Consider the following 27,753-nt stretch of genomic DNA (forward strand, 5'->3'; position numbering starts at 1 on the left):
GGGTCAAGGAGTCCATAGGCGAATATCAAGCTGAACTGGGATCTGAAAACAGTTTTTTTTCTTCCCCTCGCTTTCAACTCTTATTCGTAATATAAGTTTAGCGATCATGTCAGATGATGATATTATTGGTCCGGCATTGCCTCCGATGTACAGGAAAAGCAGTGAAGACAACTCTGACGATGAAGGGTGTAAGTAGGAGCTATATTATCAGCTTTGTCTACCACACGGTGTTTTGGCGTCTGTAATATTAACAACACTGCTAAAAACCTTACGCTGATTTTTCAGACTTTCTGTTTTTATTTTCTCTGTATGTATCTCGTCTTGTACTTTGCCAGTCGCAGGTCCCGCGCTGCCTCCCGGTTATAAAGCAGGGACGTCCTCGAGTTCTTCAGACGACAGCGAGCAGGAGGAAGTTGTGTTCAAAAGGTCCAAGGCGGGCGGCAGGCTCAGGGCAACGGGAGATGGACCCTCCGCAGAGTAATTCAGCTTCAGAATATAAACTTTGTTAGATGAGACCCAAAATATCTATCCTAGATGGTAGGAATAATGAAAACTGTCACAATGTCTGGAATTCGCTGTTATCGTTGGACACGCATCCCTTTTTAAATTTTAAAATGTCTGTTAAATGTACCTTTATGTTTACTTGAAGGAAACAGCGCAGAGTAGAGGAGGAGGAAGGTTTCTTTGGTCCAGCTCTTCCTCCTGGTTTCCAGGACGACGCAGGTTCCCCAGAGAGGTAACATTCAGGGGGAACAGAAAGGTGGCCTAGACAAATTGCTTTTCAATCATGTTGATTAATACAAATGATTAAAGCTGTGATGAACTCAGTCTCTCTTTGGTAGGCCCCCAGTGTTAGGACCAGCTTTACCTCCTGGATTTCGCAGACAAGCAGATGATGACGAAGAAGATGATGATGATGATGATGACGGTGTCTCTGGACCTGCCCTCCCACCAGGCTACACAGCCAGCCAGTCTAGCAGTGATGAGGGAGAGGAGGAGGAGGATGTGATTGGGCCCATGCCAGCCCGCGGGGCTGTCCAGGACTCAGTAGCGCTGGACTTTGAGCGTAGAGCACAGAAGATGAAGGACAAACTGACGAAAGGAGACGTAAGCGACGTGACGTATAGTACTCGTTTGTCACTACGTTGTACCAGTTTCCGCTCCATGGTAACAGCTGAGGTTCTCCATCCTGCTCGGCTGAGGGGAGGGGGACAGAGTGTTTCCGGGTCAAAGGTCAGGGTGTGTTGTTGCGTGTTGACAGGAGGGCCCGGAGGAGCTGGCCAGGGAGGCGTGGATGATGGAGCTTCCTCCAGAGCTGCAGCACATCGGTCTGGGCGCACGCACCTTCAAGAAGAAGTCTGGGCCTGCCAACAAGGACCGCTCAGTCTGGACCGACACCCCTGCTGACACGGAGCGCAAAGCCAGGGTAGGAATGCTGCTGTGTCCCTGCACATCCGTCCCACCTGGACAGACAATCAGACAGGAGTCTCCTTCATAAGTTTATACATAATGTGTGTGAGGATGAGACCTCTTAACAGGTAGACTGGACAGAGGCACGACAATTAGAAAAAGAATGACTCAGTTTATTAGCAACGACGTCGGATCATGCCACCAATCCACAACCGAGTGGCTAGCATGAGTGAGAAACATGTCTCTCAGATGGACATTATATACATGAGCTGGACAGGACAGATAAAGTAACCACCTAAACATGTCCTGAAACGATAGACATTCCATGACTTAATGCACAGGGAGAACAACACACAGGTGATGTGGTCATAGCTCATTGGTTGTACGGTTTTCTGCATGTTGCTCTTTCCAAAGGTGACAGTGCACATTCTCCTCTACGTGTGTATTGTCACAGCCCGCTGCGTGACCTCTTGTCCACAGCAAGAGACGACCTCACATATGTATCGAAAATCTGCATATCAATGTGTGAGTGTATATGTTATACGAGAAAGACGTTAGAGTAGCTCACACTCTTACAATGTAAACTGAATTCAGACCTGAATAATCTTCATAAATGTAATGTTTTATAATATTCTGTAAATAATCTCTTGTTTGTATCTCCCCCTTTCTTGTTTCGACCAATAGGAGCGTCAGGAGAAGAAGAAGCGTGGCGAGGCAGAGGAGGTCGACACCCCACAGCTATCCCAGAAGGACTTGCAGCTCGCCGACAAGGTTTCCAAGTACAACGTGAGTGTTGTCATGGTAACCTGCTCCATCTCGACTCAGTCCGGCCGCCGACATTTCACATTAGTATTCATTTGTAAGACGTTTTCTATTTACTTAGAAAGTACAGCAGAGAATCAGATTATTATTTTTTTCTCTCTTTTCTCGACAGCCTCAAAAAACCTTTGAGGGTGTATTTTTTGACCCGTCTAGTTAGATTGGAGTCCAGCCTTATCACCTGCTTATGTGAAGCACTTATAACTCATACAGTTACCAACTTGACATGATCTAAATGAGTGTTCAGCTGTAGGAATCTTCCACTGTTTATGAGGACGTCCTAAAAGAGTTCCTCTCTCCTCTCCCGGGGTTAGGAGTCCAAGCGAGGCGAGACTCTGATCAACCTTCACAAGAAGAAGATGAAGAGGAAGGCGGAGGAGGAGGGCAGCAAGGTGGTGGAGCGACGGGCTTTCGACCGGGACAATGACCTCCAGGTGAACCGCTTCGACGAGGCGCAGAAGCAGCGCCTGCTGAAGAAGTCCCAGGAGCTGAACACGCGCTTCTCCCACAGCCAAGACCGCATGTTCCTGTGAGGAGGACAGCCAGGCCCCTCCCGCCCAGGCCCCTCCCGCCCAGGCCCCTCCCCCCCTAAAACGATTTCTTGGTCATATAATAGAGTTGGTTAAATACCTTGTGTTCATTTCGTAATTGTGACGTTTATGTTATTCATGTTTAGTTTTTGCTTCTTTTCCATATTTAGAGAACTATTTCCTTGCTGTTATGCATTATTATTTCTTTTTTAAATAAATATTTCTGAAAAAGTTGTCAAACGAACTACTAGTGGGCGGTACCAAGGAGGAATACTAATACGTCACTACGCCGCTATTGGTTTAAAACTACAACCGGGGTAGCTGAGGACTACCGCAACCGTGAATCAACACTCTCGTGGACAATCGTACACAATCGGGGTTTTACTCAGCCATCGACATGATCAATTGGAAGGTACGTCATGATTTCATACCGAAACAGATTATTTCATGTTTTCACCGGAACTACTAATATCTCGATGAATGCTTGCTGTCAATGTATTAGAAATTCGACTATGCTCCTTTGAACGGAGTGGTCGCCTACCGGTGTGGACTATGGAGCAGTGCAAGCAAATCGCAAATATTATTTTATGCATCTGTATGATGATATAGTACGTTTATGTCACGGCTTGTCATTGTCCTGGCAGATCATTGTTTGCTTTACATGATACATTAATGAGCGTTCAATCAAAGTACTGTTAAATAAGAGAGGTCCAACTTATTAGTTATAACTTTGAGATGGGCTACGCAAATATACAATTCCAAAGAAAATTTGTACCGTCCGTGAATGACCATATATAATGACCTAATATTAAAGTTGACGATTACGTTAAGAATCTGAATTTGTTTTTCAAAAGACGCATACGACAATGTCCTCACTCCGAGGCCTGAAGCAAACACGCAGCTGTTCTTTGAGTGTGTGAGAGTGATAGTGCCCCTAACCCCCTCTAAATGATACCCACAGCTGTTTCAGACTTTTCTAGTTGAGACGAGAGTGTAGTGTGGTAAGCCTATTTAAGTCCATCCGGGTGTTCTATTTAGAGAGTTCCACACGCTTTAATAAGCAAGTAAGGAAAATCAGGGTTGGAGGTCAGGTTGTGATATTCTGGTCACCAAGCAGGGAATGAAAATAAGTTGAAAGTAGGCCAAGAGTTAGATTTTTCCACCTACTCACAGAAGTGCAGAGTCACACAAATGAAACATCACTCATGCTTCTCCTCCTCTCTGTGTCTGTGATCTTCTTGACGCCTCCTTCTCTCTTCAGGCTTTAGACAACATCCCGTTGCTGTTCTACATCCTAGCTGCTAAGACGATCCTGCTGTGTCTGGGGTTTGCAGCTGTGAAGATCTACCAGACCAACAAGCTAGAAGCAGCCAATAAGCGCGAGATGGAGGAGAAAAAACGGCTTGCCCAGCAGACACAGGAGCTCTTAGACAACAAGAAGGATGAATGACAAAACAGGTGTACAGGGAGAAGAGGTGAGAGAGACCATGGGGGAAGGGAGAGGGTGGGAGAGAGAGAATGTGTTGGTGTGTCGCATTACAAACTAAAGGAAATTGGCAGGTGATGATGACAGCTTTGTTTTTCATCTGTGATTGATTGGAGTTGATTTCAGCAGACCGAGCCACTCATGTTGGTCCTCACTGTCACCCTGTGGTGCAGTTGGTCCTCACTGTCACCCTGTGGTGCAGTTGGTCCTCACTGTCACCCTGTGGTGCAGTTGGTCCTCACTGTCACCCTGTGGTGCAGTTAGTCCTCACTGTCACCCTGTGGTGCAGTTAGTCCTCACTGTCACCCTGTGGTGCAGTTAGTCCTCACTGTCACCCTGTTGGTGCAGTTAGTCCTCACTGTCACCCTGTGGTGCAGTTGGTCCTCACTGTCACCCTGTTGGTGCAGTTAGTCCTCACTGTCACCCTGTTGGTGCAGTTGGTCCTCACTGTCACCCTGTTGGTGCAGTTGGTCCTCACTGTCACCCTGTTGGTGCAGTTAGTCCAGGGTTTGATTTGGGACAGGAAAGAAGGAGGTCACATACAGACTGTGTGTGGTTTGATGGCAGTTCAGCTGAATTACCTTGTCCTGTCTCTCTCTGTCACTCCAGCAACCACCCTGGGTGGCATGGAGACGGCCGCACACACCAAGAATAAAGGAGAACGCCTGTCTGTTCCTGGAAGAAGGGCTGATCACTTCCTGTTGGACAGTACCTGTGATGACAACATCAGACTTTTAGCTGTTACTTTTTTAAACAAATGTGTGCTTCAACATCTTTCTGTTTGTAAATAAAGTCTAATTTTCTTACCCTGGTTCAGTAATGTTTTTCTTGTAGCTAGTGTTGACAGATAGTTGGGTGACTTATCTCATGTTGAATAGATCCAACATTGTTGTTGCAGTCAGAGCCATTGAAAAAGATTTATGGTTGGATTAACATGTTATCAAGTGATGGGTTATACCAAAGAACACCTCAAGGGGGAGTAGAGAGTCACAATAGCTGTGTTTTGTACATGTTCATGTACAATAGGCTTTTACCCAAATCTTCAGAGACTTGGGGATTTGAGCCAGGGACTTTCTGATCTACCAGCAAATGCTCTACTACTGAGCTATAACCCAACTGGTCTGATAGGAATGTTGTCATGTGGATACCAACACTGATCCTCTTGGATATTCCAGTAGTCCAGTTGTCCAATAGTATGGATCAAAGTCAATATAACATTTTTAATAATACTGCATTAAACTAATCTGTGCACTATCACATTTAGCGACTGCCTGCTGATGTCTGCAAGAGGAAAATTACACTTTACTCAACTGTACTAAAACTAAATCAATTTCTTGTTACATGCTCATGAACACAGCTGTCATGACAACTCTTTACCAGATGGACTAAATGATAAACACATCTGGTAAAGAGTGTACATGACAGGTGTATATACTTATCAGTTTCCTGATTTGGCTTCTCATGCGTCCCAGGTGTCACCATGAGAGGGAGGGCCAGCTCTGTGCCCACTAGTGACATCAGCAGTGACATCAGCAGGGACATCAGCAGGAGGGCTGCCTGCATCTGGGAGGATCGGCTGGAATCTGTAACATCATGGTGCAGCATCATCAACACAGGCAGGTAGAGGTGTAACATTATGGTGCAGCATCATCAACACAGGCAGGTAGAGGTGTAACATCATGGTGCAGCATCATCAACACAGGCAGGTAGAGGTGTAACATTATGGTGCAGCATCATCAACACAGGCAGGTAGAGGTGTAACATCATGGTGCAGCATCATCAACACAGGCAGGTAGAAGTGTAACATTATGGTGCAGCATCATCAACACAGGCAGGTAGAGGTGTAACATCATGGTGCAGCATCATCAACACAGGCAGGTAGAGGTGTAACATTATGGTGCAGCATCATCAACACAGGCAGGGAGAGGTGTAACATTATGGTGCAGCATCATCAACACAGGCAGGGAAAGGTGTAACATTATGGTGCAGCATCATCAACACAGGCAGGGAGAGGTGTAACATTATGGTGCAGCATCATCAACACAGGCAGGGAGAGGCAGCCACTATGGAGATGTCTGCTCTTTTCTAGCAAAAGTCACATAGGGGATACAACTCATCAGGCCGTTTTTTTGTGAACAAAGGTAGACGGACAAGCAAACAGAAAAAAAATGATTCCAGGTTCAAATGATTATTACTGCACGTTGAGGGGACTGGCATGAGTAACCAGACTAAGTTTTGTGCATGTAGAACCTAATGCAGGGACAGACAGGGAGAGGCAGAAAGAGGCAGGGACAGACAGGGAGAGGCAGGGACAGACAGGGAGAGGCAGGGACAGACAGGGAGAGACAGGGAGAGTCAGGGACATACAGGGGTAGGCAGGGAGAGGCAGGGACAGACAGAACAGACAGGAAGAGGCAGGGACAGACAGGAAGATGCCCCATACGTCCATGTGTTTGGGGAAGAGACGGAGACTGTGTCGTTATGTAACAGCTGAGTCATCACCCTCTGGTCTCTCCTATTTATACATACGGAAATGAGCAGCTCAGGGATATGCATTTATCTGCAGATAAAGAGACTGCAGGTTTTAATCCCCCAAGGATTTTGCTTAAAATAAACAAATCTGCTAAATGAATGCATTATTATTATTCTGGACAAAGTGAGGCAGCTACAATATGTGTTATGAAATAAAACGTACTGAATGAAACAAATGACACATCCGTACATGTTAGATGTTAGGTATTTATTTAATGATATAAATCATAAGATTATTTCAAGGTAAAACAAATTTCCAAATAACAGTAGTTTCAGAGTACAAAAGTAGCTAAATTGGCTAAATGCAATATCTACCTACTAGTTAGGGCTTGGAGCGTAATCCATCTCCAATATGCTGTGATAATACATGCATTCACAGTGTGTCTACACAATCCCTCCCATTACTATGAAACGGTGAACACACTCCAACAGTCCCTGGCAGGAATGGACTACAACTCCCATACATCCAAGTACAGTTCAGAGCCACAATGGATGCATGTCAGCCCCCAAAATGGCCGCCTGTTTCAAGCTAAACAAGCGCAGCACATGATGGGGTTTGTGAACATCCCCATGCAGAACGCCCACCTGGCTCCGCCCACCTGGCTCCGCCCTCTCAGTTTGAAGCAGGATATGGCAGCGTGGGGTAAAGTGCGTCATGCTCTACAGCTGTAAGATGAACCGTGAGGTTACAGTGGGAGACTGAATGACCTAGGAGTGCTAGCTAGCTCAAATCCTAGTCAGGGATCTTCCTGTCCTCGTTGTCTCGTGTGCAGATGAACCACATGGTTGGAGCGCTGAGGGGTCATGACTGATCCTCAGGGTTGAACAGTAGGACTAAAGACAACAGCACAGCACAGGGTCTACAGACACAACATATTTACAGTACCACGTGTAAATGTCAACCCAAAACAGTGGTTGTACAAGTACACAATGTGAACTCAGTCTAGGCAGGGCGAGGGGTGAGGTGACTACAGGTTCAAATGAAAATCTACACAAGCAACTCCGCTGTTTGAGGTTACAACCTCCATGCTTGATGAATCAAGTAGCACCAAAGCAAAATGAGGACATTTTACAAAACAGTAAAAACATTAATCTATCAAATACTTCTGATGCACTTTCCCTCTCTCTACCAAGTCACTAATTCCCATCGTATGGAAAAAGGAAGAGATAAATAAAAAAAACGCAAACAAAAGTGACACGACAAGAGATGATCTTTCTCTTCCTTCTCTTTCTCTCCATGAAAAGCAGGGCTTTGGGACACCGCTGCCCCTAGAGTTGGGGAAGATGTATTACATGTCCCAAACACACTCCCAGGCCTGGTGTCCTGGAAGGTTTGATGAATGTTGGATGTTAGAGCGCCCCCTCTCTGCTCTGCCTCTCACTGCATGACGTTGGGGGTGAAGTCGGGCCGACGCGTCTGGATGATCTTGGGGCGAGGGGGGCGGGAGCTGCTCTCTGGGTCATCCTCCCCCCCGGAGCTGTCCTGCTCACTCTCACACATGTGCACCACCACGCTGGGGGTGGTGGGGGTGCCTGTGTGCAGCTCGTACTTCTCACCTGGAGCACACACACACGCGCACGCACGTCAGCTCAAATGAACCCTTCAGCATGATGTGGTCGGCTGATCACTAAGGCCTGCAAGACGCAGGTCTAGCTGAAGTGTGTGCAAGGTGTGTGTGTGTGTGTGTGTGTGTGAGAGATGGCACTGTGTGTGTGTGTGTACCTGGGCCTAGCCTGGAGATGGCACTGTGTGTGTGTGTGTACCTGGGCCTAGCTTGGAGATGGCACTGTGTGTGTGTGTGTACCTGGGCCTAGCCTGGAGATGGCACTGTGTGTGTGTGTGTACCTGGGCCTAGCTTGGAGATGGCACACAGCAGGTCGTAGTTGATGACGGGCGTGGCGTCCTGTGCCTGCCTCCAGCCCACAGGGGGAGAAGCAGGGGGCGAGATCAGGAACTGTTTATCCGGCTTGGGGGGCTCCAGGCGGGGACTGCCTATATGGACGGACTGCAGGAAGCAGGAAGCGGGAAGCAGGAAGCAGGATGCGGGAAGAAACAAGGACAAGACAATGAGAGGTGGAACGAAGGTGGAAATGTTTCAGCTTTCAGCAGTGCTTCAGGGTCTATAAGGAGAACATCGTCTAGCTAGATAGAATGTATCATTCTCAGGATAGGTCACCACACTGGCTTGGTGGAAATTTGTCTTGAATAAAGGCTCACATCTCAGAGCTGGGTTCAGTTTTATGATCAGGACAACAGAGAAAACAGTAAACTGGGGGTTTTCCCATTAAACTACAAAACACAGGGGACCAAAACAATGTCAGGTTGAAATTTTCCATAACATTACGCCTGTTTCTCCTCGTTTCTCTAAGTTTACATTGTTTCGAATTTAGCCTGACAAGACCAAAGTGTGCGTGTCAAACCTGAGCAAAGTAGAGACGCATCTCCTTGCCGTTGAAGTGGCTCTTGTGGAGGCGGAGCCGGGCATCAGCCGCCGCCAGCGCATCGCTGAAGTTGATCCTGACGCGACGGAAACTCTTAAAGAACTGGAAGGACACGTCAGGATGGAAGGAGCGGAACAGAGACTCAAAACTGGCCTGGGGAGGGAGGGGGGGGGGGGGGGAAGGGAGAGGAGGGAGGGAGGAGGGGAAGAGAGAACATTAGTCAGTCTGATAAAGGAGGTATTGTGATCTTGCAGCTGCACCATCTTCACAGGATAATTCCTGTGGAGGCTTAACCACTGGAACACACACTGACAAGCACACACACACACACTGACACACACAAACCCCAATAGCCATTAAAGTGTCAAACAAACCTTTCAGAACACAGCACTGTACACTCAAGTCATTCAACACACTTTTCCATCCTTGATTCGACTTTCTAAAAATACCCTGAAGCTGACGTCTGTGAGAGAGACAGAGCGACAGAGAGACAGAGAGAGACAGTGAGAGAGACAGAGAGAGAGAAAGAGAGAGAGAGAGAGAGAGAGAGAGAGAGAAAGAGAGACAGAGAGGCGTTTCTCTCAAGGACAGCAGTTGTAGTTTCTTCACTGATTAAACAACTAAAGTGCACATCGTCCTGGCCGGTAGCCATGGCGACGCCCAGCACCCACCCCTCCCAGGGCAGCATGATGACAGAGGGAGGATCGACAAGAATGCCCAGCACCCACCCCTCCCAGCGGCAGCATGATGACAGAGGGAGGCCAGATTAAAGCCCCTCTGGGATTAAAAACACACCTCCCGGAATTACCATCACACTTCAATCAGGTTTCAACCATGTAGCGATTACTACGCTGTGCTGGGGCCTGTGTTAGGGCCTGTGTTAGTCAGAAGCACAGGCCGTGAGAAGAAAGAGAAGCGTCTCCTGGCTTTGATGAGGATGACTAAGGAGGAGAAGATAGGTGGTCCACCTCAAACAGAAGGGACAGGAAACAGGAAGTGTGGCAGATCTCCTTCTGGCTTGTATCAAAGAGGAACGTCTATGATCCTGCAACGTCAGAGTCCTCTGGTCCCGGACGCCTGCTAACGAGCCACGCACCGTCCCCCTGCACTCCAGGAAGTGGTCTTACCTGGGCCTCAGGTCGTTCAAACACTTCCTGGTTGGTCACCGAGGCGACCAGGCAGAAGTGGTTACACTTAGTCGTCTTGATGTGCATGATGGGAAGTTTGGAAAGGTGCAGGCCTTTCCACCTGATGATGCGAGAGGTCAGAGGTCGAGAGGAGGGGTGGGGGTGGCAAGGGTTTGGGGGCGTGTTCTTCCCCAGGGTGAGACCAGAGAGAAACCTCCTCTAACGAAAGAACACACACCTCTCTCTCTCTCAGTTTTCCTTTTTGTCCTTCTAGCTGTGCTCTCTTTTTCTTCTTCCCCTGATCGATTCCAGTCCTCCGTCTTCCTTAACTCTCTCCCCTGCAGCAGCCGGGAGCCCAGCCCAGACAGACAGCCCTCCAGCAGGTCTCACAGCATCAAGCACAGAGACGGCTCAGCCACGTCCAAGGTTAGCCGAGTTAGCATTCAGGACCCACCCTCGGAGGTGCAGCCTGCCAGACAGTACACACACACACACAACCTCGTCTGGGTTCACAGTTCTCCCTTGACACAGTCCCCTGCTACAGCCGGTCTTCCTGCCCTGGTCTAATCTGGTGTTGCAACAATAGAAGCTTCGGAAGAATGTGGGCTGGCTGCCCAAATACACATCTAATACTACCCTCTCTCTCTCTCTTTCTCTCTCTCTCTGACCAGCTACTTATATCAGAGCTGCTGACGCACTATGTGGCTCCTCCCTCCGTCTCTTCCTTGTTCTCTGCATGCGTTCATTCACTGCGAGCCAACCTCAGCTGCAGGGGGCGTGGTCTCCCCTATTCCCCTCTCGTTTACTGGGAGTCAGTCCCTCCCCCTCCTCCGCTGCCGACCAATCAGAGGGAGTGAGGTGGAGAGAGAATAGGGAGGCTGGAAAACAGTGACATCACCTCTCCACTGACTGACGTGTTAATCTGCTCATTCTTTCTCTCTCTCTCTCTCTTTCTCTCCCTCTCCCTCATGACTAATCTCTTTTCTGGTATTGAATGGAAAATATGTGAGAATAAGCCTAATAATAATCTCGCATGCAAACAGACAAACACACACACACAAAACATTCAGCACAATGTGGCCCATTTGACACATAAGCACACAAGACAAGGAGACACCCAGCCTGTGATGGAGGAGAGTTAGTCGAGGGTTAAATACAGACAAAGGAAGGGATGAAGGAGAAGTGCTTAAGGAAGGGATGAAGGAGAAGTGCTTAAGGAAAGTATGTAGCAGGAGGCTTGATAACACTAAGAGTTGGTGGTATTAATAGCACAGACGTGTAGGGGTAAAAGTGTGTGTGTGTGTGTATGTGTGTGAGTGTGTGTGTGTATGTATGTGTGTGTGTGTGTGTGTGCTCGCCAGACTTCACCAGGATAGTTGTGGGACAGCCAGACAGCATGATTTGACCTGTCTAGATCATTAGATTGTTAGTGTGCTTGTGGGGTCTCTCTTTTAGATCGTTGAAGAATCAAGTGTGTGTGTGTGTGTGTTAATGAATGTGTGTGGGTTTAGAACATGTCAGTCTCCCCTGCTCTAAAGCCAGGTTAGGCTGTGGATTTCTTCAACATCAAAATAATTCAGGGACCTCAACCACTGTGTCCCATATCCCCTGCCACCAGGTTTTGGTTACAGAACAGAAATCTGGTAGAAACATGGAGACAATGTGATCTTTTGCTGTCACAACATGGAGACCCCTGAGTCTCTCTCTGTGTCGAAGAGTCTTGGTGTCACAGTACAGGTGTGTTGCTGTGCCCGGACACAGTGCAGGTGTGGTGCTGTGCCCGGACACAGTACAGGTGTGGTGCTGTGCCTGGACACAGTACAGGTGTGCTGCTGTGCCTGGACACAGTGCTGCTGTGCCTGGACACAGTACAGGTGTGGTGCTGTGCCCGGACACAGTGCAGGTGTGGTGCTGTGCCCGGACACAGTACAGGTGTGCTGCTGTGCCTGGACACAGTGCTGCTGTGCCTGGACACAGTACAGGTGTGGTGCTGTGCCTGGACACAGTGCAGGTGTGCTGCTGTGCCTGGACACAGTATAGGTGTGCTGCTGTGTGAGTGAGTGACAGACCACAGGTCCCTTGTTCTGGGTGTGGATGCTGTATGGAAAATATGTGTTGTGTGGAAAATGCTGTTTAGCGGCTCCCTGGAGAGTGGCTGTGGTTTCCCTTTGTGTCGAGGCGAGAGCTCGTGTTTGTGGTCGTTAAACATCTCCAGATATCTACTTAGCCTCTTGTTTTAGACTGTGGAGGTCATGTTAAACATCTCCAGACCTTCAGACCTCAGTGAAACTCTGTCCTTTATATATCCTTTTGGCACACCCTAACCCTGATCTAAAAAGAATGAGTGCGTGCGTGCGTGCGTGTGTGTCTGTGTGTGAGTGTGTGTGTCTGTGCTCTCAGTCCTACATTTTTTCCATCAGCCTTTTTTGGTTACATATTTAAATTTTTCCATTCCCTCACTGAGTCCTCTCTCTGTTGGTCTCTCTCCATCTGTCTCTCCCCGTCTCTCTCTGCCCCTCTCTCTCTCTCTCTCTCTCTCTCTCTCTCTCTCTAACAGTCTCTCCTCTCTTTCTTACTCTAAGTTGGTCTCTGAGTCCTTGCCCCTCTCTCTCTCTGTCTGTCTCGTCTCTCCTCTCTCCTGGCCCGAGGCTAGCTCCGTAGCCTCCTCCTATCAGCATGTTAATATGTCAGAGAGTAAACAGCATGTCAGAGTTTCCAGTATGAGAGTGCTTATATCACTGTAATAAAATCCTGATGCTCTGATGGGTTGAGCACTGTCACGGAAGCTTTGAGACCCAGAAGGCTGTGCAGTGAATCCTGGAGGGTCCTAGTGGCATGAGGGCTGGACTCTGCCTGGCGAGAAGCAGTGTTGTCTGGGTGATTCAGAGGAAGAGTTAGGGGGACAGCTGAAGCAGTTAGCTGAAGCTAGGGACCGCAGGCTACATTACTCTGGGTGGAACCGTAACGTGAAGGCCAATATTTACAAGCTTTGTGGCAGGCAAACACTTGACCGAGTCATCGGCACAGTCAACACAGACGACAAACAGAAAACACACGCGCTCCCAGGTACACAAGCACACACACACACACACCATGGAATGTTCCATCATATGAGCTCTCAGCTGACTGACGATAACAACGAGAAAGGGGGGGGGGGGGGGCAGTCATCTTTTCACACGCTTCCTTCCAGGTTCTACTGAGTGTTCAATGATTAGTCAGCATGTCACATTACAGGCCTGGAACCTGAGTCACTGTGGGTGATATGACTGGAAAATGTACCTCAGCAGAGTTATCCAGAACAATCTACCAGAGCTCAGAACTACAGACAACAATACACACAGTCAGAGGCAAAGTGTTAGCTTGGATGTCTGACAGTAAGCATACTAATGGCAGGTGTCTGTGTTCGCCATGACAACTTTGCCTGCTATTTAACTCTCAGCATCTGACTCAAGAGTTCTGTGTGAAATTATTCCCACAGACTAAGATTACGAGGGTAAAACCAACATTTAAGGGATGTCTAGTAACTTGAGAACGACCTGTTGTGTACAGTGTGAATTGCTGAATGAAAGGACCGGTTGTGCAATCGTTTGTTAACTGAAAATTGCATGCACCCTTTGCACGATCGGCCGTCTATTTTTTCTCACACACTGCATCCCAGGTGAGAGCGTTTTAACTGGGTCATCTAAACTAAGAGCTGCCCCTGCTTTTCTATCAGGTCAAACAATGACAAATCAAATTCAGCACAGAGTAAATATGATTCTACTGTGAGCCCTCTTCGCCATGTTTGTTTCCCAGAATGCTTTGTGCTTTGACCTCAGCTGTTGCTCTTCCTGTGTCCTCCGCGACAACCAGAGTTTCACCGCGACAACCAGAGCTCAACCACGACAACCAGTTTTACCGCGACAACCAGAGCTGTGGGGTCAAACACCTTGGTTAGAAGAGTCCGAACACATGGCTAACCCACATGGAGAGAAGCCATGTTGTGAACACACTGCCAGAGACGTCTGCTCTTCAGATCTCTCTCGTCATTCTGATCCCCTAGATCAGGGCTCCTCTGGAGAGGACACCCGACACCCCAGCCTGGACACAGGTGTTGGAGTGGGTGATGATGTCCTACCAGCCTGAATGTTGCTGTTTGGTGTTGTCCAGGACAGGTAGTCTCCCTTTGCTGACTTCTGTCTCACTCACATTTCCATGGATTAGGCTCCAAACTGGCTGCTGGAAGACAGGCTCCAAGCTGACAGACAGGCTCCAAGCTGACAGACAGGCTCCAAACTGGCTGCTGGAAGACAGGCTCCAAGCTGACAGACAGGCTCCAAGCTGACAGACAGGCTCCAAGCTGACAGACAGGCTCCAAGCTGACAGACAGGCTCCAAGATGACAGACAGGCTCCAAGCTGACAGACAGGCTCCAAGCTGGCTGCTGGAAGACAGGCTCCAAGCTGACAGACAGGCTCCAAGCTGGCTGCTGGAAGACAGGCTCCAAGCTGACAGACAGGCTCCAAGCTGACAGACAGGCTCCAAGCTGACAGACAGGCTCCAAGATGACAGACAGGCTCCAAGATGACAGACAGGCTCCAAGCTGGCTGCTGGAAGACAGGCTCCAAGCTGACAGACAGGCTCCAAGCTGACAGACAGGCTCCAAGCTGGCAGACAGGCTCCACTACAAACAGTGCTTCCGCCATATTTCTGTGTTAATAGGATCAAACTGATCAATAGTTGTTGTTTTATGTAAAACATATTTTCTGAGACATCATTCAACCGAGCAATGGATAGGTGTCATAAAACACAATTTAAAGAATTGAGTGTCCAATAAATTGGCACACAAACTGTGTATTATTTGTATTATTTGTAAAACACTGAACTATGTAGCCTTCAGGCCTTGGCTGCTGTTCCTGCGGATCATCAATTCCCTCCAGCTGTCTGCAAAGCTCCTTACTGTTCATGTGATGCCAACTTTCCATCTTTTACATTGTTGTTCAGAAAACAGCTTTCTTACCACATATGACTCACGTAAGAAGCATAACCAGGCCCATCAGTCCTCACTTCAAATACTAGCTTCACCAACGAAATGGTGACACATCACCTGCATACACATGACTGAGACACAGCTAACAGGAACACAAGCTGCTGTGTGTTATTTAAGAATCAAGAAGAAATTCTCTGAAAGTGAGTCTGTGGTTTAGTCACCGTATTAACTGAGAAAATTCAGAAAGCTTGTTTATTCGTATCATCTTATTTCCTATGTTGGAAAGGAAACTATCTTGCTGATTGAATTGTTCCGACCCCTATTAGATGCAACCTGGGAAAGGAACTTCAGCGTTTCCATGCGGGTCTTGCAGGAACAAATCGTTTAAGAGTGGATCCACGAGACTTCACTGTGTATCTTCACTAATGCACTAGATACCAGTTACAGCAGTAGGTGAATAGAAAGCAATATTTCTCGTCAATGCTGGCCAAGGACAAAATAACTGTAGAATCCCTTGAATTACACAAGATAATGAAAAATTGAAACACCTGTAAGCGAGTAGTCAATCAGGCCTCAACGCTGTTAAAATAGGTTGCTGTATACAGTAGGAAGTTGATTAAAATAGCGGTAACTGTTACTTTGATAGCATGAACAAATATTCTAAACTAGTTAGCACAAGCTTACAGTGATAGCTAGCTAGCATCATTCTCCATATTACAGAATACAGAAAAGACACAAATAGCAAACTTAATCAACAATGCAACACGCTAGTCTTGACACTACAGCTATGAACTGGACAAAGCATTTTAACCAATGGCATTTAAATTAAACTTAATAGTTTCACTGATCATCGGCTTACCTTCAGACTCTGGTCATTGAAAACCTCCTCGGTGACTTTGCACGCGATTAGAGCGTTCGGGAGGTCGGTAAACTGAACGTCCACGGTCGCTTCGCCACTTTCCTCTGTTTGCTGCATGATGGGCCTCGTGTTTTTGATTAATTGGTACAATATCGAGAATGTCTTAGCCGTAGTCGCTAGCTGGCTAGATCAATTTAAACGAGGTTTGAATCACAGCTCTAGCCAGCATTACCTAACTAAATCAGAGCTAGCTAGCAGACTATCATCAAGTGGAAGGACCCTTTACTAAAGATACACCTTGGTATTCCGCCAACACTCGATGCGTCATTAATGAATATTTATTCGTGTGGCACATAAATAAGATAAATGTAATGTAATATAATCGGTTAATCCGTATAAACCTTATTGAATGCCCAGCTAGCTAGCCTCGAGAAGTATCCGAGCTTCAGTAAACTACCGAACTTCCTTTAGCGCATTATGGATACGTGTCAAAATAAAAGTCATGCCGAACAATAACACGACAGTTTCCTTTTTAAATAATGTATCCTATTCTGTGAAAATGTGTACAATAATAAAAATCTATGGCAGATTAGATTAACATTTTTTTCGATCCAATGCAAACAGCGATATTGTACATTCCATCATCATAATCATATTAATAGACATTGTACAAAAGACCAACCTCAGTCATAGATTTAACGTTAGTTGTCTCCAATGCACACTATTTCTACAGCACAGAACGAAGGATGAGAAAACGGATATCAAAATCTACAGAATACTGACCTCAGTATTTTAGGCAGTCTCCTTGCCTGTTCAATATCTGCTCCTTTTATATTGTCTCAAATAGACTTTTATTTATTTCTTGTCGAGTCCAAACAACTTCAACAACGCGCTTCACTGCACGTCCTTTGGTCCTGACCCAAATACCCACCATGTTTCACTTTTAAACTGTGTCCAGTTTGCGAGATATTTAAGCCACAGATACCTCACCCTGAGTGAGATGTGCACCACCACAACGTCTCATGTATCAATATTACTTTACTTCAATATTACTAAACTATAGATAACAACATTTACATATAAACACTACATTTATGTTGATTAATTCATTGTAAGATTTAAGTTTTATGTAGTAAAAACAGTAACAGAAAAATATATTAAACCATGTAAAAAACCCAATGACAGCATGTCTGTGCAAAATTCCTGAATCATAAATGACGATCATAAAATCTCTGGCCCATTGTTAGTAGTACCAGACCTCTGGCAGGGATCCACATCACATATAATGTGTTCATTTAGCAGACCTTAAGATACATAGTACCAGGGAGGGATGTGAGTTTGCAACCTCTTGACCTGCAATGCTCTAACCACTAAGCTATCCTCTAACCACTAAGCTATCCTCTTCGGCTAGCAGGGTTAACGTCCATCGGTGTCCTCTCCCGGCCCGTCCACTCTAAACATCAGGTAGTTTAGTCCTTCTTCACTGACCACGTGAGTTAGGCCTACCCTTGTGCCTTCATCCTCATCCACCGTGATGCAGTCTGCTTCTGGAGACAATAACACAAGAGGCCAATAGCAATACACCGTACTGAACTGTTGAGTTAAGGTTGTGGTGGTCATATCCTTTCTACTGAGGCTTTTCATGAACAATCGTTCGTGAAAGCTTTTACTTTTTAAATGTATTTCTATGCAGTTGCATGGTAGTAAAGTAATGTACTCACCGTCCTCCTGGTAGGCCTGGTTGACGTGGCCTGCAAACCGATTCTGGACAGGGCTGAAAGGGTCGTGGGCGGGGCTAAGAGGGTCCTGGGCGGGGCTAAGAGGGTCCTGGGCGGGGCTGAGAGGGTTGTGGGCGGGCCTGGGAGGGTCCTGGGCGGGGCTGAGAGGGTCGTGGGCGGGGCTAAGAGGGTCCTGGGCGGGGCTAAGAGGGTCCTGGGCGGGGCTGAGAGGGTCCTGGGGGGGGCTAAGAGGGTCCTGGGCGGGGCTGAGAGGGTCCTGGGCGGGTCTGAGAGGGTCGTGGGCGGGCCTGGGAGGGTCCTGGGCGGGGCTAAGAGGGTCCTGGGCGGGGCTAAGAGGGTCCTGGGCGGGTCTGAGCCGGGCCAAGCTGATCTGGAGCATCCGGAAACTGGGTCGTTCACCAGGCAGCGAACTCCAACACCGAAGCATCAGATCATAGCTGTCAATCAAACCACCCGTCAACCAATCACGCAACCAGTTCATCGGTAACTTAAAGCATTCAGGAAATGACAACGGTACACCTACAGGGCCAGAGGGCAGTCTAAAGGCTTGGACAGTCTCTTTCCAGAGTTGATGTGGTGCATGACCTCCAGGTTAGACAGGGCGGGATAGGGATGCTGTCCCAGTGTGGTTATCTCCCAGAGGAGCACCCCGAACGACCTGGACGCGTTAACAAAAACACACCAACAGAAAGACAGGCTCGTGTTTCTCTCTCCGTATCCACAACAACATGTCACGACAGCACAGAACCCCAAAGACAAGCTGACCACTACCAGACGACAGCACAGAACCCCAGAGACAAGCTGACCACTACCAGATGACAGTACAGAACCCCAGAGACAAGCTGACCACTACCAGATGACAGTACAGAACCCCAAAGACAAGCTGACCACTACCAGACGTCGGTGTGTTTGTTGAAGACTCCGTCCGACAGACTTTCAGGAGACATCCAGCGTACAGGAAGTAGCCCCTCGCCCCTCTTCCTGTAGTAGTCATTTTTGTATACATCCCGAGCCAATCCGAAGTCTCCAATCTTTACCGTCCTTTCAGAGTCGTTGTAGCCACGCACAGACACCAGGCAGTTCCTGGCTGCTATATCTCTGCATGGACGACATCGTTCATCCCATTATAGCACTAACTACAGGCTATGACAGAAATACAGTCTATACAATGTGATCCTTTGGAAGGATTTTAACTTTTAAACTCCTAATCTGCAATAAAATGCTCTACCATTGATCTATACCGATCCCACTGTATTTACACAGTAACTTATATACAGTAACTTCTGTACAGTACCAGTAAACCCCCTGTCTACAGTGAAAGACTGTCAAACCTGTGGACAAAGTGCATCTTCTCCAGGTAGGCACAGCCTTGACAGGTGTCCCAGCAGATGTCCAGCTGCTGTTCTGCACTGAGCAGTGAGCCGCGACTCTGAACATCAGCAGACAAACACACACTTAATGGTGCTCGTCACAGCAGGAGAGGGGAGGAGAGGAGAGGGGAGGAAAGGGGAGGGGAGGGGAGAGGAGGGGAAGAGAGGGGAGGAAAGGGGAGGAGAGGAGAGGAGAGGGGAGGGGAGGAAAGGGGAGGAAAGGGGAGGAGGGGAGAGGAGAGGAAAGGGGAGGAAACAAGAGGGTGTCCTGTCTGTACGGACCACGGACGGACGAGCCTTCATGAGGTAGGAGCGCAGGTCACCTCCTGGCATCAGTTCCAGAATCAGGAACTGGGGTTCGTTCTGGACACACACCCCCAGCAGACGCACAATGTTGGGGTGCTGGAACTGGCTGTATGACGAGAAACACACACACACAAAGACAAGCACACACACATACAGACAAGCACACACACACACTCAGGAAAGGCAGGAAGTTGGGGTGTTGGAACTGGTTGCTAAAGATATAGGAGGATCGAAAACTTCATACATAGACATGAACATGAAGATGCAAACACACACAAGAATCACAGAAGATCAAACATACAGCGCCCCCCAGAGGAGATTCAGTGAATGTAGTAGACAGCTTATTTACCTCATTATGTGAGCTTCTTTCAGAAATTCAGCTTTTTCACTCTCTGTCGCTTCTTTTCTCAGAGTCTACACAAAAGATCCATTAGAAAATCGGTAAAACATCTGTATAATCTTCCAACCAATTCTAGGAAAAAATACATAATCTCAAAGAGCCCTTCCTGGTTTAATAAATACAAATAAATCCTGACAGATTTTGAAATGAGAAACTTTATCGGAACATTTACCTTCACAGCTACTCTATTTTGGGGTATGACTTCCTGGATGGGCTGACCTACAATCATGCCTTCATACACCTCCCCGAAGGCCCCGCTACCCAGAAGCCTTTGCAGCTTGAGGCTCTCGCGAGGGAACAGAGGTAAGGTGGATGTGTTGCTGTGGATGGGGAGGGGGCTAACAGACAGGAATATACGGGTTAAAAACTGTGATAAGCACAATACACGTCTTATAACTGTAATACGTTTACACGTCTACAACTGTAAAAATACATACTGTGACTCATACAGACCACATTGAGGATTGTACGACTACCTCATATAAGGATAATCTATGAAGTACGGTCAGAGATGGCAAAAGTACACACATCCTTCACTCAAGTAGAAGTACAGACACTCATGTTTAAAAAGACTTGTAAAAGCTTAAGTGCTTTTTCACTCAGGATAAAAGTAAAGAAGTATGAGCTCTGACACATACTTAACAAAAAAGTAGCCATTACTACTACCTGTTCAAGGACCTCTCATCATTCTTTTTCAACCTTTCTAAACAAATTTTTCAAAAGTGATCTTTTTTACGAAACCTTTTTCACAGTGAAAGGAGCGGAAGGAGAGAGGAGAAGAGGGGAGAGGAGAACAGAAAAGCCTAAAACAGAGTACATTAAAGCAGAGCAGAGTACAATAGAGTACGGTAGAGTATAGTTGAGTCCTCATCAAGTACTCATCAATGATACAAACTTATTTACAAATAAATGTTAGAAGTACAGTATTTGTACGTTACGTCCCATCTCTAAGTACGGTAGGAAACACAGTGTTTTGGCGTATATTGTAGAAATTTAGCGGACACTTCTAAAGGGGACATGGAATTAGTCAGTCTATAAGTGTGTCAGTCCAGTGTTCTGTGTGTCTGGAACTACCTGACAGCGTAGCAGGCGTTGGCGAGCCCCACCAATCCCCTGATGACCTCCAGCTCCTTGTCAGGGGGAAGCACCACTGTGTTGCCCTCCAGAACCCTCTTCCTCGGCCGCCGACACCAAACTACCGAGAGGAGAATCACACATTACACATCACATTTACAGAATTAAGATCATGTACTCATGAAAGAGAATGTGTGCTTGATAAAGGACAGGTGATGGTGTTTAAGACTCACCAACTACAGCAACAATCATAGCAATGAAGATTATACCCATCACTGTAGTCACACCAATGACCAAGGGACTGTATTTGTGGTCCTCTGTCAAACAAAATATAATTATTTTATTTTTATATTATAATGGAATACTATAATACAATTAAATGAAATGTAATACAGTAGTATTTCACACCATGATATGATCTGACACATTCTATAAACAGGTAACAAAGGTCTGTATCATAAAAACAAGATCTTCAAAGAGCCTCAAAAGAAAGGTCATCCTAATAACCGCGGCCCCTGATTGGACGGACTGGAAATGCAAGCGTTCTAACCAAGTGTGAGCGTGGATCCCTCGAACCGCACGGAGGCGGAGCGTCCACCTGGAGACTCCGCCCACACTGTCACCGCGTATCCATGGTTACCCCGCAGCCCGTTAAATGTGTGATGAGTGTTGATCAGCTGGTCCTGAGTCAGCGTCTCAGACCCGTTCAAACAAGAGATCCTCACCGAGTACGTCCAGTTCTGCCATGATGACGGACCTGACAAACAAAAACACAACATTTCACCTGCAGACGACTTGAAACCATATAAAGGATCTAGGTTAGACTGCTGAGATAAAGGATCTAGGTTAGACTGCTGAGATAAAGGATCTAGGTTAGACTGCTGAGATAAAGGATCTAGGTTAGACTGCTGAGATAAAGGATCTAGGTTAGACTGCTGAGATAAAGGATCTAGGTTAGACTGCTGAGATAAAGGATCTAGGTTAGACTGCTGAAATAAAGGATCTAGGTTAGACTGCTGAGATAAAGGATCTAGGTTAGACTGCTGAGATAAAGGATCTAGGTTAGACTGCTGAGATAAAGGATCTAGGTTAGACTGCTGAAATAAAGGATCAAGGTTAAACTGCTGAGATAAAGGATCTAGGTTAGACTACTGAGATAAAGGATCTAGGTTAGACTGCTGAGAAGAGAAGGACCAAAGGTTGCACTGTGCCTGTAAAAACAACAAACTTGAAACCCCAGTCAGGATCTACAAAGACATTTAATTTAGAAGACTGAACATCTGACAGTGTGTCCTTACTGGCTCCTGTCCTCAGTGCAGGTGTTTCCCATGTCACGGACGCCATGCTGGCTCCAAACACGACCTCCAGAGCCCTGGGTCTCCGGGGGACGGGGTGTGGCTGGGAGGAGGAGCTGGATACCCGGACGTTATCAAACCCCGACTGGCTGGGCTCCCAGATGTCACAGTCCACCAGGAACTCATTAAAGACATTCCCCTGTTTCACTTCCTGGTACACTGCCCACCCATTGGTCAGCAAAAAGAGATCCTTCTCATAGGCCAGGCTCTGGACGGAGTGCAAGAAGCCTACATCCGGACGGAGGGTCACGTGATCCGATCCGTCCAGGAAGGTGGCGGAGATGGTCCGGTTGACCTGTTCAAAGAACACAACCCTCTTGTTCGCGAAGCTGACCGCCAGGTCGAGCAGGGCGCGGCGGGTCACCACTGGGGTCAGGGCGAGGGTCTGAGCCTGCGAGGGGTCCGGGAGGACAGAGCGATGTATCCCATCAGGCAGCAGGAGGAACAGGTACCTAGAGGATGGGACAGTTTGGTACTGGCAATGTGGTCTGCGGTTCTAACTCCACACAGTCAGTACTGACAGGAAGGTTTGTTAGCTCACCCGTTGTACGGATCTGCAACGATCCTAGAGGGAGGGTTGGGGAGAGGCAGGGGAACCTTCTGGGGGTCGGGGCAGTTGTCCAGCCCACACTGAAACACCTGCAAGGGAGAAGGGGAGGCTGCCTGAACGCTGAAACACCTGCAAGGGGAGAGGGGGAGGCTGCCTGAACACTGAAACACCTGCAAGGGGAGAGGGGGGGGCTGCCTGAACACTGAAACACCTGCAAGGGGAGAGGGGGAGGCTGCCTGAACACTGACACACCTGCAAGGGGAGAGGGGGAGGCTGCCTGAACACTGAAACACCGGCAAGGGGGGAGAGGGGGAGGCTGCCTGAATACTGAGACACCTGCAAGGGGAGAGGGGGAGGCTGCCTGAACACTGACACAGTAACATGTACCCTTACATAAAACACTGGGACTGTGTCCCGAAACACAACCCACTTGGGATCTCCTGTTCCACCAGCACTGTTTCCACGTTGCTTTGGATCAAAGCGTCTGTGAAATGGGAACGTAACGTGTGTGTCGCACCTTTCCATCAGAGATGAAGAAGAGCCGTCTGTAGAGCCAGTCCACAGACAGAGCAGTGACCCCTAGAGGAGCGGAGTGGAACAGCACCATGTCAGAGGGGTCCGTTAGATTCTTATCTCCTTTGACCCAAATGTGCACCCCTGCTGAGAAGTAAACCTGGCTGGCGCTGGGATGTACCGACACCCCTGTACAAGAAGATAAAACAGAGACATCCTTGAAATGACAAATTAAGAGAGAGAGAGAAAGAGGTGGAGACAGGGAGAGGGCGAGAAAAAGAGAACAAGAGAGACAGAGATCAATGTGGACTCACCAGTGATGTTGCCCTGGATCAGATCTTCAGGGAGGCAGAGGGCCTCTTCCAGGATCCCAGCAGAGATCTCCTTTCTCCTGAGCGACCTCATCCTGGACAGGAACACCCAATCCCCTCCCCTCGGCTCTGAAACACGAGGACCAGTACACCACAGGGACCTGCTCTCATGAACCAGTACACCACAGGGACCTGCTCTCATGAACCAGTACAGCACAAGGACCTGCTCTCATGAACCAGTACACCACAGGGACCTGATCTCATGAACCAGTACACCACAGGGATCTGCTCTCGTGAACCAGTACACCACAGGGACCTGCTCTAGAGCTTAACGCTCACACAAACCAAGCTTCAAGTTTATTGGAGGAGAAACACAAATGGAGATGTTTCCAGCTGGATACTGACCTTCTCTGGGAGGTGTGGTGAAGTTGGCTGTCGCCGCTGACCCCTGTCCCTTCCTGTTCACCGCTGCCACGGTGACCCTGAAGGAAGGAACACGCATCAGCTTTCTATACCACAGCAACAAAGATGCATTCACCCTTCAACCAGGGGTTTAGATGTTTGTGGTCAAGTGGGACTTCCTGGATTCAACCAGATAGCAACATTTTACATCACAAGACCTACCTGTATGTAGTGTTAGCTGAAGTTGGGAAGAAGGAAGTGCTGAAGTCATCAGCGCCGACTGTGGAGCTGATGGTACGTGATTGGTCTGTGAGGTTGAGGTTGTAGCCAATGATGATCCCCGCTGGTTCGTCAGGGGCTGACCAGGTGACCTCAATACTCTCGCTTGACAAACTCTCCACCATGAGGCCAAGAGGCACAGAGGGTACTGGAACACAGGAGACGGGTCCTGATTCAGATCAGCGGTCTAAGCATTTCACAGGATGCAGGTTCAAATCCCACTCCCTGCAATATGGCTCTTGGGGTAAAAGCATCTGCTAAAAGCATTCTTTATCAATTTAAATAACCCCACTGTGTTTGAATGGGAGGTTTTCATACACTAGTCCATGTGTTCTGATACAGAACACTGACACAGCCACCACAGGTAAAAACAAATATTATGAAATAGCTGACGTCTTCAGAGTCAGACAGGATATTATGGGATGCTTTGACTCACCAGAGTTGTTCTGTCTGTAAATGTCTGTCTGCACCTCTGTACCATTCACACTCTACAAACACCAGCAAAGTATCACCAATTAGAAACAAAAAATGTTGAATCAATCATTTAGTTTAATTTAGATCTCTTTCTAAAAAGAAATCTACATGACAGGCTTCCCAGTGCACTGTAAGATACATGGACTACATGATCTCAAAATGACAGTCAAACACCCGAGGATGAATAACTCACCGTCTGAAAGTGCTGAGTTGGTTTCTGGATGACTGCGTCCACACACATACAGACAAACACGGATACTGAGATCAAATCTCTTGTTGTTCGTGACAAAAGACCCTTCATCCGTTTGACGTCCATTTCACCCACACATTTTATTACATACATGTGTATCTAGTCTTAGTCTTAGAGTTAATGATAAAATCTTGTGTCAAGTCGACACTATTAAAACGGGCTGTTAACTACTACTGACTAACTACAGTACAATGAGAACTTTCATCTCAGTCTGTTTCCTTATGGCTGCTATCCCCTCTGTGATCAGTGTCTCTAAATGATTTGGAGTGTAAACACACCCACCCAGGGCTATATCCACCCTAACCCAAGGGCTGGCCTGTCTTGTCAAAGGTAGCTCATACCAAAGACTAAACAGAAGGCTGGACTCTGGACTCTCAAACATTCAGGAAGTTGCTATCGTAACATTCACACCATCAGTGACAGAGGGAGAGGGAGAGTGTGTGTGTGTGTGTGTGTGTGTGTGTGTGCGTGCGTGTGTGCGTGTGTGAGTGGAGGTGGGAGAGGAAGTGGTAAGAGAAGAAGAGGGATCGATGATAACAAGTGTAAGAGCCCACATGGACATGGGTTCCAACCCAACACACAATGTGACTGATAGCGCAGGTTCATCAACAGATGTATTTATCAAATCCAAACACCTGTAAGCATGGACGTTCCACTAAATGACCCAGTGAGACAGTAACATGATACATTATTAATGGTCGTAATACCCGAGATCATCCCCCCCCAAAAATCCAGAACTTTATCGAAAATATTCTGAAAAAAAATCATACATATATTTTCACACACAGTGAAAGGAGAGGTGAGAAGAGAGATCCTGCTACCAAATACAGATTAAAACTAAAGTAGGGTGACGAGCCTGACTTGAAAATAGTAGAGTATAAGGTACAGATATTTGTGTAAAAAAGTTGGCAGATAATTCAATAGTAAAGTAAAATAGCCTACTGATACCAGAAAAATCAACTTCAGTACAGTAACTAAGTATTTGTACTTTGATTTACAGAGCTATCTATGACGGATGACATTGCCGTATTTAGCCACTAGATGGCAAAGTCGGACAAAATTTAGAAGTCGTTCCTAAAATATTCTCACTAGTCAACTGGTGTCAACTAGTCAAATGGTGTTAATTTGTCCGACCACAAACACTACATTGGTGAAAGGCCAGTGGAAAGGAAGGGGTCACATTCACGCCTCCCAAATGAAAACTCCTTCCTCTTTCAAAAAATAGGCTTGCATTAGTACCACATAGAACATTTCTTACAGTAAACCAGCCGCAAACTATTAATTTAACACATTTAAAAATATACCTGATAGGTCAATTGTATTTTACTTAAATGCACAAGCGGAGAACTCCATGACGATGAACTTCATGTATTTGTTGATATTTCTATCGGTTGTGAATAGCCTTGTTTTATTGGACCCCAGCGTATAAATAGCTAAAATATTTTTCCACTAACTATGTCCAAGTTGTCTCACCGCCAGGCTGAAATTAGCTTACCACAGGTTCAATATCTTCACCCTATCAGATGGGAACAGGTGCGTCTTCCCAGCCAACAACAGAGGATGCAAAGGCAAATTTAGAGATGGAGAATAAATCGACATGCTGCAGTGGCCATGGACATTGTGAGACATTTCAGTGGATCAAGATGAATAAACCCTGAATCCTTGAAGTGATCTTGCTATTCTAGATATTTACCCAACATCCAATTCACTAGTTTCAGTAGCATTTTCTCTTCTCCCTAGTAGCAAAGCTCATCCATTTAATTTGAAAGGTGGTGAAGCGATTACCACAACAGAGGCAAACATAGATAATGACTGTTCGCTGCTTCCTATATTACCTCAGATTAAGCTGTCGCTATGTTTTCAACTTATGATCTGTAATTCTTACTACTGCATAGCCTGCTATTGGAACAGGATCCAGCAGAAGAGAAATGGTAGATACCAAGAAACACTTCACTCTGCATCATGATGTTGTCTTAATATCAAGGTCTCCTTCCATCCCTCTGAAGAATTATGACATTTTTTGTTATAAACACACACACATACAAGCCCTCCCCATTCATCCCACACACACACACACACTCCCCATCCCTGTCCTACAGTCTGTAGCGCCATGCAGTCTGGGGGGGGGGGGCACGGATGGATTTATTCCAGACCTCCAGGGGTCCATAACTGCCATTCCTTGTAGCTACACACACCCATTTGCAGACACACCCACGAACACGGGCTCCTGTGATGTCATATTGTACTATGGCTGCACTCGACCAGTTCCTCCAGCCCTCTTTTTCAATGTTATTACTGCCTTTCATAAACACTTCATCCAAGCCCTTCTCACCCTGTGTTCAACAGCCTCTGCTTTGGTCCCTTGTTTACATTTAACTCATTTAACAGACTCTTTTATCCTAAGCAACATACAAACGGTATGTACTGAGGCAAAGAGCAAATTGCCTCAGGCTGAATGTAAGTGAATAGATAACCCGACACAAGGCTACAGTTTACCCTTGTTCATTACTGTCATAGTGCACGCGTCTAAAAGTAAATCTGGAACAGTAGGTTGGGA

At 47.0% G+C, this 27,753-nt stretch overlaps 3 protein-coding genes across 4 annotated transcripts; 1 reads left to right on the plus strand and 2 right to left on the minus strand.

Annotated features, from left to right (window-relative positions):
- Positions 1-4: 4 nt before the first annotated feature.
- Positions 5-5,051, plus strand: gpalpp1 (GPALPP motifs containing 1). The gene is made up of 9 exons (XM_047030364.1): positions 5-188; positions 336-477; positions 650-736; positions 843-1,107; positions 1,262-1,426; positions 2,095-2,196; positions 2,544-3,171; positions 4,021-4,234; positions 4,855-5,051. The coding sequence occupies exons 1-7, from the start codon at positions 107-109 to the stop codon at positions 2,760-2,762; spliced, it is 1,062 nt and encodes a 353-aa protein (XP_046886320.1). The 5' UTR covers positions 5-106; the 3' UTR covers positions 2,763-3,171; positions 4,021-4,234; positions 4,855-5,051.
- Positions 5,052-6,970: 1,919 nt separating this feature from the next.
- On the minus strand, positions 6,971-16,637 carry LOC124474345 (calcipressin-1-like). 2 transcript variants are annotated; one of them, XM_047030365.1, is made up of 4 exons: positions 16,174-16,637; positions 9,199-9,372; positions 8,624-8,783; positions 6,971-8,334 (listed from the first exon to the last, which is right to left on the minus strand). In XM_047030365.1, exons 1-4 carry the CDS (start codon positions 16,288-16,290, stop codon positions 8,156-8,158), a joined length of 630 nt encoding a protein of 209 aa, XP_046886321.1. In that variant the 5' UTR covers positions 16,291-16,637; the 3' UTR covers positions 6,971-8,155. The 2 variants fall into 2 exon arrangements, with proteins under 2 accessions (XP_046886321.1, XP_046886322.1); XM_047030366.1 differs by lacking the exon at positions 16,174-16,637 and adding an exon at positions 10,347-11,934.
- Positions 16,638-16,753: 116 nt separating this feature from the next.
- On the minus strand, positions 16,754-25,400 carry ros1 (c-ros oncogene 1, receptor tyrosine kinase). Its single transcript, XM_047031411.1, has 19 exons — positions 25,140-25,400; positions 24,909-24,960; positions 24,416-24,620; positions 24,197-24,273; positions 23,795-23,920; positions 23,485-23,669; positions 22,959-23,056; positions 22,361-22,869; positions 21,613-21,819; positions 21,296-21,379; positions 21,063-21,183; positions 20,161-20,326; positions 19,938-20,002; positions 19,565-19,694; positions 19,244-19,341; positions 18,807-19,010; positions 18,436-18,570; positions 17,895-18,349; positions 16,754-17,720 (listed from the first exon to the last, which is right to left on the minus strand). The coding sequence occupies exons 1-19, from the start codon at positions 25,287-25,289 to the stop codon at positions 17,590-17,592; spliced, it is 3,198 nt and encodes a 1,065-aa protein (XP_046887367.1). The 5' UTR covers positions 25,290-25,400; the 3' UTR covers positions 16,754-17,589.
- Between the last annotated feature and the right edge of the window lie 2,353 nt (positions 25,401-27,753).

Source organism: Hypomesus transpacificus, chromosome 12 (genome assembly GCF_021917145.1).
Source record: "Hypomesus transpacificus isolate Combined female chromosome 12, fHypTra1, whole genome shotgun sequence".
Classification (NCBI taxonomy): domain Eukaryota; kingdom Metazoa; phylum Chordata; class Actinopteri; order Osmeriformes; family Osmeridae; genus Hypomesus; species Hypomesus transpacificus.

Coding starts and splice junctions, on each gene's coding strand:
- ros1 (XM_047031411.1), bottom strand. CDS start 25,289: ATGTATGTAATAAAATGTGTGGGTGAAATGGACGTCAAACGGATGAAG. Junction 23,670..23,794: donor GATCCAGGGCAACATCACTG/GTGAGTCCACAT, acceptor CTTCTTGTACAG/GGGTGTCGGTACATCCCAGC. Junction 19,342..19,564: donor TGAAGGCTCGTCCGTCCGTG/GTCCGTACAGAC, acceptor GCTGATGTTCAG/AGTCGCGGCTCACTGCTCAG.
- gpalpp1 (XM_047030364.1), top strand. CDS start 107: ATGTCAGATGATGATATTATTGGTCCGGCATTGCCTCCGATGTACAGG. Junction 478..649: donor GGAGATGGACCCTCCGCAGA/GTAATTCAGCTT, acceptor GTTTACTTGAAG/GAAACAGCGCAGAGTAGAGG. Junction 1,108..1,261: donor ACAAACTGACGAAAGGAGAC/GTAAGCGACGTG, acceptor GCGTGTTGACAG/GAGGGCCCGGAGGAGCTGGC.
- LOC124474345 (XM_047030365.1), bottom strand. CDS start 16,290: ATGCAGCAAACAGAGGAAAGTGGCGAAGCGACCGTGGACGTTCAGTTT. Junction 9,373..16,173: donor TCAATGACCAGAGTCTGAAG/GTAAGCCGATGA, acceptor CTCCCTCCCCAG/GCCAGTTTTGAGTCTCTGTT. Junction 8,784..9,198: donor TGCGTCTCTACTTTGCTCAG/GTTTGACACGCA, acceptor TGCTTCCTGCAG/TCCGTCCATATAGGCAGTCC.